General features: G+C 42.7%; 1 protein-coding gene across 6 annotated transcripts in view; it reads right to left on the bottom strand.

Annotated features, from left to right (window-relative positions):
- The window catches only part of dip2a (disco-interacting protein 2 homolog A), a 256,191-nt gene that overhangs the window by 69,503 nt on the left and 173,330 nt on the right, over positions 1 to 13,358 (bottom strand). For all 6 annotated transcript variants that reach the window (XM_061971477.2, XM_061971478.2, XM_061971479.2 and 3 more), the window contains one exon: positions 916 to 1,035. In XM_061971477.2, the coding sequence (XP_061827461.1) occupies positions 916 to 1,035 (120 nt within the window). The remainder of the gene's footprint in view (positions 1 to 915; positions 1,036 to 13,358) is intronic.

The raw sequence follows: 13,358 nt of genomic DNA, 5'->3' as shown, positions 1-13,358 counted from the left end.
TTTGCCATGTTATTGAATATTCAACATTATTGTCTTTGAGGTCCCAAATGTGTTTGCTGAGTTCTGTGGTATTCCGCAGGTTTTGGTTCCTGAACATAGCCTTGTGATTGTTCCATCTGGTTTTGAACTCTCCCTGTGATTGTTCCTTCTGGTTTTGAACTCTCCCTCAGTTAATCCTACATATGTGTCGGATGTGTTAATGTCCTTGCGTGTTACCTTAGATTGGTAGACAACTGATGTTTGTAAGCACCCCCCGTTGAGAGGGCAATCAATAATGGATGGATGGATGGATGGATTATATATATATATATATATATATATATATATATATATATATATATATATATATATATATATATATATGTTAGGAATGTAACGGTAAATGGTATGATAAATCGCGGTAAAATATTTATTAATTTTTAAAAAAGTCATTTATTAATGCCTTTTAGGCGACATTGCTCACTTCCTGTGACCAGAAAATGCAGGAAAAAACACTTCAAACATGATGAGCTGACATCCTCAACAATACATCGAGTGCAAGGTAAGTCAACTTGTAGCTGATTGCATGATGGAAAGTGTTTCACGCCTTCCGCCCGAGTGCAGCTGTGATAGGCTCCAGCAACCCTGTGACCCCGAGAGGGACAAGCGGTAGAAAATGGGTGGATGGCTGGATGTGTTACTGACACCTAAATGACTTACGTGGAACAGCGATGACTGCAACTTACAGTGTGAGCAATAAAGTCATGAATTAGTTTGACTTTTTGTTTATCCAATAAAGACATACAATATACTAATGAAAATGTGCCTTTGCAGCAGTAAGAACTAGCTGAAACTTACGGTTGATCATTCTGTAAGCTAGAAAAATCAAGTGAATAAAATTGAGTGCTTGACATAATGACTTCCGGACGAGCTTACCATCCAAAAGCTCTTCAAAGTCGTCGACAAAGAACTCTCGCAAGGGCGGCCGCTTGGGCCTTTTCAGAGTGTTGAGCAGCTGCTGGATTTTGGAGGAGACGCGGCTGTTGACTGGAACACCTACACAATGAGATGTGGAAAGGATGAGATGAAAAGGAACAAAAGACGTAAAAACCAAGCATGGATGGCAAGCAAATGCAAAAAATACAGCAGCGGAAGAGGACGTGAAGGATATAGGCATGCAGGCAAGTTAATTGTGAAGTGAATGAGGAAAAGGAATGAGTGACCGCATAAAAGAAAACAGAGGAGGTCTGCATTTTGTTCCAGGGTACGCATCTGTCTCTTTATTTGTGGCGAGAAAAAAACAGCAGACATTGAAGCCCACTGCAGTTGAAAAGTTTGGATTTTGGGTCAGAAAACTCTCTGATAACCCTTCTGGGATAAGAAATAATGGTACTGAGGGTACTGCTGCCTAGCAACAAAGCTGTCTCCTCAGAAGCATGCAGTGTCTCATTAGCTGTATATGTTACTCAGTCAGTGGCCTCAACTAAAACAAAGTTGAGAGAACGTATAAAAAAATGGTCTTTCAACAGCTATGAATAGATTGAAATGTAAGATTTCACCATGAAGTATACATAAATAATGGAGTCATGAAAGCCCCTTTCCCATCAAGCATTGCAAAAGGGTCTGGTATTTTTAGCATGCATTTGTTAGTTCTGTGTATTTGTCACGAACGTAAGTACAGTATGTTTCACTTAAAAGGGGTTTGTTTGCAACCTTTACGTGGATGCTAAGAGGGCGCAAACTTTCCCTTGTGTTTTAAGCATGATATCCCGCCTTCTCATGCCTTTTAGAATGCACTTTAGCTTTGTGCATTGTTAGCAAATGATAGCTATTTAGCAAAGTTCTAGACCAAAAATTACTCCATATTTTCTACTGCTCACTAGTGTTACCAAATCTGAGTTATTGTGGAGAAATATAGGGAAATAACTACAAAAGTACACTTCCTTGATTAACGGCATTACAAAAAAGATCAGTTAGAATAATACATAATGTTGGATATAGAGAACATACAAACCCTTTATTCATTGAATCAAAAATACTGAAACTCCACGACATAGTGAATTTGCAAACAGCTAAAATTATACACAAAGCAAACCATAATCTGCCACCCAAGAATATACAACAATTCTTCTCAACAAAAGAGGAGAAATATAATCTTAGAGAAAAATATAATTTAAAACATTTGTACGCACGGACAACACTTAAGACCTTCAGTATATCAGTATGTGGAATTAAATTATGGAATGGATTAAGCAAATAAATCAAACAATGTACTAATATGATCCCCTTCAAGAAACTATTCAAACTTAGTTTACAAAGTACAAAGAAGAAGAACCATTAAAAACATTCTGAATTTATTTCATCCATCCATTCATTTTCAAGATAATCTTACTCATCTCACAATATGAAATACAACTTACTTGACCAATTAGTATTTATTTATTTTTATTGTTATTACTTATGGAGTATATTGTGAATACATTGAAAACAGGAAATGAACAATAGGTTCAGCAACTGCTATGTAAAGGAAAAGGGGGTAGGATTAAATAAGCTCTGCTTCTTCCTACTCCTTTTCGAACATGTTGAATAGAGAAACTGGAAATTGTGATGTATCATGTTGTATGCATGCATGTTCAAAATAAACTCAAACTTAAAGCTCAAGTTTATAGTTACTAACACTGACTATGAATGAATGCACATGGAATCTCGATTTACAAACCACTTATAGTAGGAACTTTCCGATTTACAAACCGCGGACTAAACACAAATACTTTGGTGTACAAAACTTTTCTCTGTTTACAAACGTTTCATCCAACTATTTATTGTGTGGCTGCAGAGCAGTCATTTTGTGTCTGGAAACACATCCCTACTCGGCAGCCTGATCGACTTACGAAGCTCACCGCTTATTCATTCAGCAGTGAGCTGCTGTTAGTTACTGTGCTATTTGTTGTGCTTCTTAAGTGTTTTTTAAGCTTTTTAGCAACATGTTTCTAGTTTAACAAGCTCAATATGAGTCCAAAAAAGTAATAGATAAGCAATGCAATGTAATTTGAAACATTCAATAACTATCCACAGCGTTGTTGACACTGCCTGGGACTTAGTCTTGTTTCAGTTCAGCTCTAATCCATTTTAAGACAGAACTGTGAAAAAATGAGAAACCTAATAGGCATTGAATGCATCTGTCACATTAATAAGTGAAGGAGGGACTTCTGTATTTATCACATTGAATAGAATAATTTTATCTAAGAGGACATGGAGGGACAGCAAAAAAAAGTGCACCAACAGCAGCAGGATAAGAAGAGAGGCTGAAAACTTAAATGGGAACAAAAATAACAATACAGTGCATCCGGAAAGTATTCACACTTTTTCCACACTTTTTTTTTTTAGAAATGTATTAAAAATTAAAATCTAAGAAAACACTAATATATTAGTATTCACATATTTTGCTCAATACTTTGTTGATGCATCTTTGGCAGCAATTACAGCCTCAAGTAGTTTTAATTACAATGCCACAAGCTTGGCACACCGATCTTAGGGCAGTATGGCCCGCTCCTCTTTGCAGCACCTCTCAAGCTCCATCAGGTTGGATGGGAACCTGTTGGTTTTCATCCAGAATGTCTCCGTACATTGCTGCATTCATCTTACTTTAGTCAGGGAGGTAACCAAAACAACGATGGTCACTCTTGCAAAGGTACAGCATTCCTCTGTGAATAGGAAACTTTCGGCTCTCTTGGTTGCTTTGTCGGGTCTGCTCCTGTTTCTGGCCATGCTCCCCCCACCCCAGCAGACGATGGCGTGAAACACCGCAGAGGCCACCACAGTGTGTTTGGGTGTTGAAATTATGTTTTTGTTTGGTTGCTTGTCTATGCATGGTGCAATCGTGTGTGCGCAATGTACATTATTGGTTGATTTTGTTGTTGTTGTTGTTTGACTTCTGTGGCTGTGTGTAGAAGTGGCAGCTGGTTGCATCAGCTCTGCTCTTTTAATGTATTTAATGTCCTTTGTCTTCTTTGATGTTTCCCTCTTACACACATGTTTGTGTGCCATGGCTATGAGTTTTTTTTCCCCCTTGGCCCAGGTTTAGACTGATTTTTTTTTCTCTCACCCACCCCCCATACCCCAGCGTTTACCTGTTTCTCACCTGATCATGAATGGGATTGCGCTGAAATGTTTAATTTCCCCTCGGGGATAATTAAAGTACTTTTGATTGTGATTCTTCCAGGAGGACAACCATCTCTACAACAATCCACCAATCAGGCAGGAAAGCCATTTCTTAGAAAAAGTTTGCACCTGAAAAACTCTCAGACTATGAGAAACAAAATTCTCTAGTTTGATGAGACAAAGATTGAACTATTTGGCGTAAATGCCAGGCATCATGTTTAGGCACCGCTCATCACCAAGCCAATACCATCCCTACAGTGCTGTGGGGATGTTTTCAGCGGCAGGAACTGGGAGAATACTTAGGATAGAAGGAAATATGAATGTAGCAATGTACAGAGACACCCTGGATGAAAACCATCACTTCCCATTCTATCTGATGGAGCTTGAGAGGTCTTGCAAAGAGGAATGGGCAAAACTGGCCAAAGATAGATGTGCCAATCATATTCACAAAGACTTGAGGCTGTAATTGCTGCAAAAGGTCCATCAACAAAGTATTAAGCAAAGGATGTGAATACTTGTGATTGTTTTAGTTATTTATTTTTAATAAATTATAAAAACCAAAAATAAAAATAAAAATGTTCACCTTGTCATTATGGTGTATTGTCTGTGAAACTTGACGATAAAATGAATTTATTCTATTTTGGAAAAAGGCTGAAACAACAAAACATGGGAAAAGTGAAGCGCTGTGAATATTTTTAGATGCACTGTACAAATAAAAACAAATACCATGAATTAAGGCAAAGATGGTTTCAGACTGTTTGTATACAGATCCTAGCAAGCAGTGAGTTGCATTTAATTGATTGCAGATATAGAGTTGTGGTCAAAAGTTTAGATACAATTGTAAAGAACATAATGTCATGGCTGTCTCGAGTTTCCAATAATTTCTACAATATCTTATTTTTTGTGATAGAGTGATTGGAGCACATACTTGTTGGTCACAAAAAAAATTCATGAAGTTTGGTTCTTTTATGAATTTATTATGGGACTACTGAAAATGTGACCAAATCCGCTGAGTCAAAAGTATACATACAGCAATGTTAATATTTGGTTACATATCCCTTTGCAAGTTTCACTGCAATAAGGTGCTTTTGGTAGCCATCCACAAGCTTCTGGCAAGCTTCTGGTTGAATTGTTGGCCACTCCTCTTGAAAAAATTGGTGCAGTTCAGCTAAATTTGTTGGTTTTCTGACATGGACTTGTTTCTTCAGCATTGTCCACACGTTTAAGTCAGGACTTTGGGAAGGTATCACATGGACAAAGATAAGACCTTCTGGAGGAAAGTTCTGTGGTCAGATGAAACAAAAATTGAGCTGTTTGGCCACAATACCCAGCAATATGTTTGGAGAAGAAAAGGTGAGGCCTTTAATCCCAGGAAAACCACACCTACCGTCAAGCATGGTGGTGGTAGTATTATGCTCTGGGCCTGTTTTGCTGCCAATGGAACTGGTGCTTTACAAGGAGTAAATGGGACAATGAAAAAGGAGGATTACCTCCAAATTCTTTAGAACAACCTAAAATCATCAGCCTTGGGTTGGGTCTTGGGCGCAGTTGGGTGTTCCAACAGGACAATGACCCCAAGCACACGTCAAAAGTGGTAAAGGAATGGCTAAATCAGGTTAGAATGAAGGTTTTAGAATGGCCCACCCAAAGTCCTGACTTAAACGTGTGGACAATGCTGAAGAAACAAGTCCATGTCAGAAAACCAACACATTTAGCTGAACTGCACCAATTTTGTCAAGAGGAGTGGTCAAAAATTCAACCAGAAGCTTGCCAGAAGCTTGTGGATGGCTACCAAAAGCGCTTTATTGCAGTGAAACTTGCCAAGGGACATGTAACCAAATATTAACATTGCTGTATGTATACTTTTGACCCAGCAGATTTGGTCACATTTTCAGTAGACCCATAATAAATTCATAAAAGAACCAAACTGTAACGATCTGGTGTGGTGGATCCCAAGGATGCAGAGACGTTTTAGTGTGCTGTCAATAGTCTTTCTCTTTATTCAAGAGGTAGCACACAATAGCAAAAACAAAGGCGATGGTGGCAAACACACACCATGTAAAAACTACCAATATAAATTACCTACAAAAAAACAAAAGCGCTAGACAAGGCTAGGAGATATACTTCATGAAAGAAGTAATACTGAAAAAACAAAGTACAAAATAAAAGCGCTAGACAAGGCTAGGAAAAATACAAGCAAACCTGAGATGTTTCACAAGACGAACTAGTGAGTCCGCTGGCGAGTCAAAATACAAATGTGCCTGAAGGAAGCAGTCGACAAAGTTCCGGCGCTCACAGGCCGTCAGCAGCCAGGTTAAATAGGCTGCCCCTAATCAATGTCAGGTGTGTGCTGCTGCCTCGCACCAGCTGCACTCCATACTGAGGATGAGAGAGAGAGTGAACATTGTGTGCAAACAACAACAGAAATGAACAGGGAAATTTCAGATTACCACAGTACCCCCCCTCAACGGACGCCTCCTGGCGGCCTACCTGGTTTGTCTGGAAATCGAACGTAAAATTCCTTGATCAAGTCCTTGTCAATTATAAGCGATCTAGAAATCCATGACCGCTCCTCCGGGCCGTACCCCTCCCAGTCTACCAGGTATTGGAAACCCCTGCCCCTTCTTCTTACATCTAAGATGGTGTTTACTGTAAATGCTGGGTGACCTTCAACCAGCCTGGGTGGAGGAGGCGGTACCTCAGGAGGACTGAGCGGGCTGGATGCGACAGGCTTGATGCGGGATACGTGAAAAACAGGATGGCACTTGAGAGATGTTGGGAGATGGAGCCTGACTGCAACACGATTGATGATCTTGACAATGGGGTATGGTCCAATGAACCTGGGAGCCAGTTTCCTAGAGTCGGTGGCCAATGGTAGGTCCCGGGACGATAACCAGACCTTCTGTCCCAACTGGTAGTGTGGGGCTGGTGTGCGATGGCGGTTGGCTAAGAGTTGGTTCCTGGCCGATGTTCTTCTTAACGCCGCCCTGGTGTTACGCCAAGCCTGATGAGCCCGGCGCAGGTGTGCCGTTACGGATGGAACGTCAGCATTGGGTTGGGTAGAAGAAAAAACTGGGGGTTGGAAACCATAGGCGACGTGAAATGGAGACAGGCCAGTGGCGGAGCTAATGAGGGAATTGTGAGCGTATTCGATCCATGGGAGATTCTCAGACCAGGTTGAGGGTTGCTGATGACAAGTGCACCTGATGGCCGCCTCCAGGTCTTGGTTGGTCCGCTCGGTCTGTCCATTGTTCTGAGGGTGGTAGCCGGAGAATAGGCTAGGGGAGGCCCCCAGAGACTTGCAGAATGCCCTCCAGACAGCTGAGGAAAACTGTGGCCCTCTGTCGGATACCACATCAGTGGGGATGCCGTGCAGCCGGAAAGCATGGAGCACTAATAGTTGGGCTGTTTCCAGAGCTGAAGGCAGCTTGGGGAGGGCGACGAAGTGGGCCATCTTCGAGAACCGGTCCACAATGGTCAAGACAGTGTCATTTCCCTCGGAAGGGGGCAGTCCTGTGACAAAGTCCACAGCTATGTGTGACCACGGGCGGGAGGGGATGGGTAATGGGTGTAACAGTCCTGCTGGAGCCTGGTGGGATGCCTTGTTCCGGGCGCAGATTTGACATGCTGCCACAAACGCCTTCGTATCTGCAAGAATGGATGGCCACCAAAAACGCTGGGAGAGGACAAAACTGGTGCGACGAATACCTGGATGGCAAGCGATCTTCGACCCATGTGCCCAATCCAGAACGTTGGAACGGAGCCGAGGAACCACAAATAACCGACCTGGTGGACAGCCCCGAGGAGATGTGTCCGACTTCAGGGCCTCCAAGACTTGCCGCTCGATGTCCCACTGGAGTCCCCCAATGATGTGGGTATGAGGAACAATTGGTTCCTGTGAAGAATTCTCAAAGGACGAAGAGTAGAGACGGGACAGGGCATCGGGCTTCCCATTCTGAGAACCAGGTCGGAAAGTGATGATAAAATTAAAACGGGTCAGAAATAGTGCCCACCTGGCTTGGCGGGGGTTCAGTCTCTGTGCAGTCCTTAAGTAGGACAGGTTCTTGTGGTCCGTATAGATGATGAATGGTAGCTCCGCCCCTTCCAGCCAATGTCTCCACTCCTGAAGGGCCCAGATGACCGCCAGGAGCTCCCTGTTGCCAATGTCATAATTTCTCTCAGCAGGGGATAGGCGACGAGAGAAGAAAGCACAGGGGTGCAACTTCTGGTCGGAGATAGATTGCTGGGAGAGTACGGCCCCTACACCTGAATCAGAAACGTCCACCAAATTGGAGAGAACGGTCAGGGTAACAAAGAACAGGAGCCGAAGTAAACAATCTTTTCAGCCTCAAGAACGCGGAATTGGCTTCGGGTGTCCATTCAAACGGAACCTTAGTAGAGGTTAGCCTCGTAAGTGGCTCAGCGACACGACTAAAATTACGAATAAATCGCCGATAAAAATTAGAGAAGCCCAAGAATCTCTGAAGGTGCTTCTTGGAAACCGGAGTGGGCCAATCTACTACTGCTTTTACCTTAGCAGGGTCCGGTCTGAGTCTACCCTCCTCAATGATAAATCCTAAGAAGGGAATGGAGGATGAGTGAAACTCGCATTTTTCCGCTTTGACGAACAGTTTATTCTCGAGCAATCGTTGAAGGACTAATCGAACCTGCTGCACATGTTCGTCAAATGTTGATGAATAAATTAATATATCGTCCAGGTAAACAAAGAGAAACCGACCCGTCATGTCCCGAAAAATGTCATTAATGAAGCCCTGAAAAACACCAGGTGCATTTGTAAGTCCAAAAGGCATGACTAAATACTCAAAATGTCCGAGAGGAGTGTTGAATGCGGTCTTCCATTCATCCCCCTCTCGGATGCGAACTAGATGGTACGCGTTACGTAGATCGAGTTTAGTAAAAAACTTTGCGGACTGTAAGGGAGTAAAAGCAGAATCAAGGAGTGGAAGAGGATACTTATTCTTGACAGTAATCTGATTAAGAGCGCGGTAGTCTATACAAGGCCGTAGGGACTTGTCCTTCTTTTCGACAAAAAAAAATCCAGCAGCTACCGGTGCAGTCGAAGGGCGAATGAGGCCCGCAGCTCGTGATGTGTTTATGTATTCTTCTAGTGCTTTGAGTTCGGTATTAAACACCTTGTACAAACGGGTCGATGGTAAAGCCGCCGGCTAGCAAATCGATACCACAATCGTAGGGTCGGTGGGGGGGAAGTGAGAGTGCTCTATCCTTGCTAAACACCGCTTTTAAGTCATGGTAGTTTGTGTGCACGTTTGTCAAGTCTATGTTCTCTATAACGTAGGTAGGTGGCGGTGTGTGGGATCCTGCTGCGGAACGAAGACAATGTATGTGGCAGGTCACACTCCAATTAATAATGGCCGAACGAGGCCAGTCTATGTGCGGGTTATGCTTATGTAACCAGGTTATCCCCAAAATGACGGGCGCGGACCGTGATGGCACGATAAAAAAAATTATTTTCTCACAATGATTACCAGACAAGCGCAGGTTGAGCGGGAGGGTCTGGTGGGTTATACTGGCTAATAGGCGCCCATCTAGAGAATACACACTCTTGGGCACATACAGTTTTACAACTGGAATCTTATGGAGTCTCATGAACTCAAAGTCCAAAAAGTTATCATCTGCTCATGAGTCAATGAGAGCGCAAATGTCTATTTGCTGGTTAGACCAAGAAAGAGTACCTTTTAGCTGCATTCTGCCTGCGGCCAACGAAGGAGAACGGCGACCTCTGGTGGACGTGTCCTCTGGTGAGTGAGGGCGCACTCTTGGCCGTGCGGCGGGGCACGGCAGTTCCTTGCAGCGGGAGATGAGGTGATCAGCGGCCCCACAGTATAGGCAGAGTTGGAGGCGAAAACGGCGTTCCCTCTCGGCAGTGGTGAGTCGACGACCTCCCAGTTGCATCGGCTCATCTATCGGCCCCGGATGAGAGGTGTCTTCAGGAACGAGTTGCTCAGTCTTGCAGATGGCAGGTCTAGAAGGCGCTGATTGGCTGCTAGGTGGGGCGTGTCTCCCTCGTCGATCCCTCCTCTCCTCTAATAGGCGGAAGTCGATTTGCACCGCCAGTTCGATGAGATCATCCAGGTTCGTCGGGAGTGACAGCGGGATCATCATGTGACGAATCTCGTCCGCGAGACCCAGGAAGAAGGCGTCCAACAGCGCCGAGGGACCCCAGTCACAGTCGGCGGCCATGGTGCGGAACTTGATCGCGTAATCTGCGACCCGTCGTGAACCCTGTTGTAGCCGGAAAAGGGATCTCGCTGCCTCTCTACCTGGGAGTCGTCGTTGGAAGATTTGCTTCAAGGCTTTGGAAAAGTTTGCATATGTGTAGCTGGAGGTGGTCTGACGGTTCCATTCAGCAGTCGCCAAGGTGCCCGCACGGCCAGACAGGTGGGAGATAACAAACGCTACCTTAGGTAGGTGAAAGCGGAAGCGTTTAGCTCGAAATGTAGTTCACACTGAGTCAGGAATTGTCTTACGTCTTCCTTTTCTCCGGAAAAACGTTCGGGTCGGGATAACCGTATGTTGCTGGTACTTGCGGGTTGTGTAGGCTGGGTGGATGTCTGGTCAGGCACGGTGGTCGAGGTGGGTACAACGGAGGCTAGCAGCATGTTGACTCGCTCCAACATGGTGTCTTGATGCTCCGACAGTCCCTGTAGACCTCGGCTCAGGTGGTCTAGCTGGTCCCCCTGCTGGTTGATCCGTTGAGCCTGGCCTTGTAATGCTCTTTTCCAGGCATCTGTCTCTGCGGGTTCCATAGTTTGGCCGGAACTTTCTGTAACGATCTGGTGTGGTGGATCCCAAGGATGCAGAGACGTTTTAGTGTGCTGTCAATAGTCTTTCTCTTTATTCAAGAGGTAGCACACAATAGCAAAAACAAAGGCGATGGTGGCAAACACACACCATGTAAAAACTACCAATATAAATTACCTACAAAAAAACAAAAGCGCTAGACAAGGCTAGGAGATATACTTCATGAAAGAAGTAATACTGAAAAAACAAAGTACAAAATAAAAGCGCTAGACAAGGCTAGGAAAAATACAAGCAAACCTGAGATGTTTCACAAGACGAACTAGTGAGTCCGCTGGCGAGTCAAAATACAAATGTGCCTGAAGGAAGCAGTCGACAAAGTTCCGGCGCTCACAGGCCGTCAGCAGCCAGGTTAAATAGGCTGCCCCTAATCAATGTCAGGTGTGTGCTGCTGCCTCGCACCAGCTGCACTCCATACTGAGGATGAGAGAGAGAGTGAACATTGTGTGCAAACAACAACAGAAATGAACAGGGAAATTTCAGATTACCACACAAACTTCATGAATGCTTTTTGTGACCAACAAGTATGTGCTCCAATCACTCTATCACAAAAAAATAAGAGTTGTGGAAATTATTGGAAACTCAAGACAGTCATGACATTATGTTCTTTACAAGTGTATGTAAACTTTTGACCACGACTGTATATGCTGTTGTGTTCCTATGAGATCATGCTATTTGTGAATCGTACCCACGCCCACTGATCTGGACTGGACTATTTGATGTAAACGTGGGATTTATTAGCTATTTAGAAAACCTCCTTTTCCCTGTCTGATTTCACACAGAGTTGGGGAGGGGCAAGCTTCAGACATTCCAGCCACAGGAGACAGAGGCCACAGCTGCTGCACACAGATTTGCCTGATGCGTTTCTCTATAATAAGGCTGCCTCAGACAGCCTGCTCGTATAAATGGCGCACACATGTGAGGTGCAGTGCAGGAACTGATGGTCCAATTAGACACAGATGACAACATCCGAGTGCCCTGAGTCCCATTCACTGAAGAACCTAGATTTATTAACACTACAGAGCACATGAGAACAGTGCCAGGATGGACACAACAGTATATCACAAAAGTGACGATACCCCTCACATTCTCAGGGGACAATCCCATAGAAATTAAACCTCAAAGGCCCCATTAGGCCACGAGCACCCCCAAGAGGGCCGCCAAAAATGTGTTCCTCAGCTGTGGTCCGTATAGGCCGCAGCAGCACTGAGTTGTAATACACTTTTCCACCACTTGTGGCAGTAATGACAATATCTAACAAAAAGAAGAAGTCAGGAGCTAAAGTCATAGAAGTTACTAATTAAGTGTTAATATTTGAGAGGGTCCGGGTTCAAAAAAAGCTTAAGAATCACTGCTTTTGAGTAAAGTTGGATGATAAAAATTATATAAATTCGATACATTTGTCTGACAATAGATGTCTCAATACTATCTTGTGTCCTTCCAAAGTATACAGCTGCTTCTAAATCACTATACTGGCAAATAAAGCATGTTTCTTACAAGAATGACATGTATCACTATCACTGGAGAACAAGGAATAGCTCAACATGGTACACTACAAACTGGAGGGAGATACAAAAAAAAAACATAGCTTTGAATGTAAACAGGGGTGGGCTGATCCATACAAATAGCAACAGTAATGATACAGAGTATAGTGTCACTATGGTATCAATACTAAAGTGATCAGATTTATATTTTTTACGATATCAAAACTTACTTTTATTCGTTTTTGTCAGGAAATAAAAGTCAACAATCGTTTTTGCTTTTATTTAGTTATTTTTTATAATTTAATTTCTAAGAAATGTTACGTGTAATACAAGAGAACAAAGAAATAATTTGAATGTATATTGTTACACTGCCATTCTGTGTATTAGTCCAATTACAGTTGTGATGAAAAATTCTATCATTTAATGATGCTGAAAGTTTTAAGTAAGAGCATTGGTATGGGCAATTAAGTTTGGTATTGGATCGATATCCAAATTTGTAGTATTCCCCAAAACTAAAGTATCCCAACAATAGAGGAATTAGTGTTTATTATATTTTAAATTACAAAAACATTACGTTTTAAAGGGCCATGGCACATTCTGAAAATACTATTAAAATAAACAAAAACATAACAAAAGTGAAATAAAAAAGCTTAAAGGTTAAATGTAATTTAGAAAAAGTTGCAATGTTGACTAATAAAACAAAGCTGTTTTTTTTTTCTTTCAAACTGTCATTGCTCAAAACATAATATTGAATCAAAATCAATGTTATTATGAATTATTGACCCGTCCAAGGTTCCGATTACTTCACATCAAATATTCCACTAAGAAAAATATTTTTGGTGGAATATTTTGCAAATTTGGTTAATAAATAACCCAAAAATGTATATTTTGTTG

This window comes from Nerophis lumbriciformis, linkage group LG13 (assembly GCF_033978685.3).
Source record: "Nerophis lumbriciformis linkage group LG13, RoL_Nlum_v2.1, whole genome shotgun sequence".
NCBI classification, from domain to species: domain Eukaryota; kingdom Metazoa; phylum Chordata; class Actinopteri; order Syngnathiformes; family Syngnathidae; genus Nerophis; species Nerophis lumbriciformis.
Note: the sequence above shows the minus strand (reverse complement) of the source record. Positions and strands in the feature narration are given on the sequence as shown.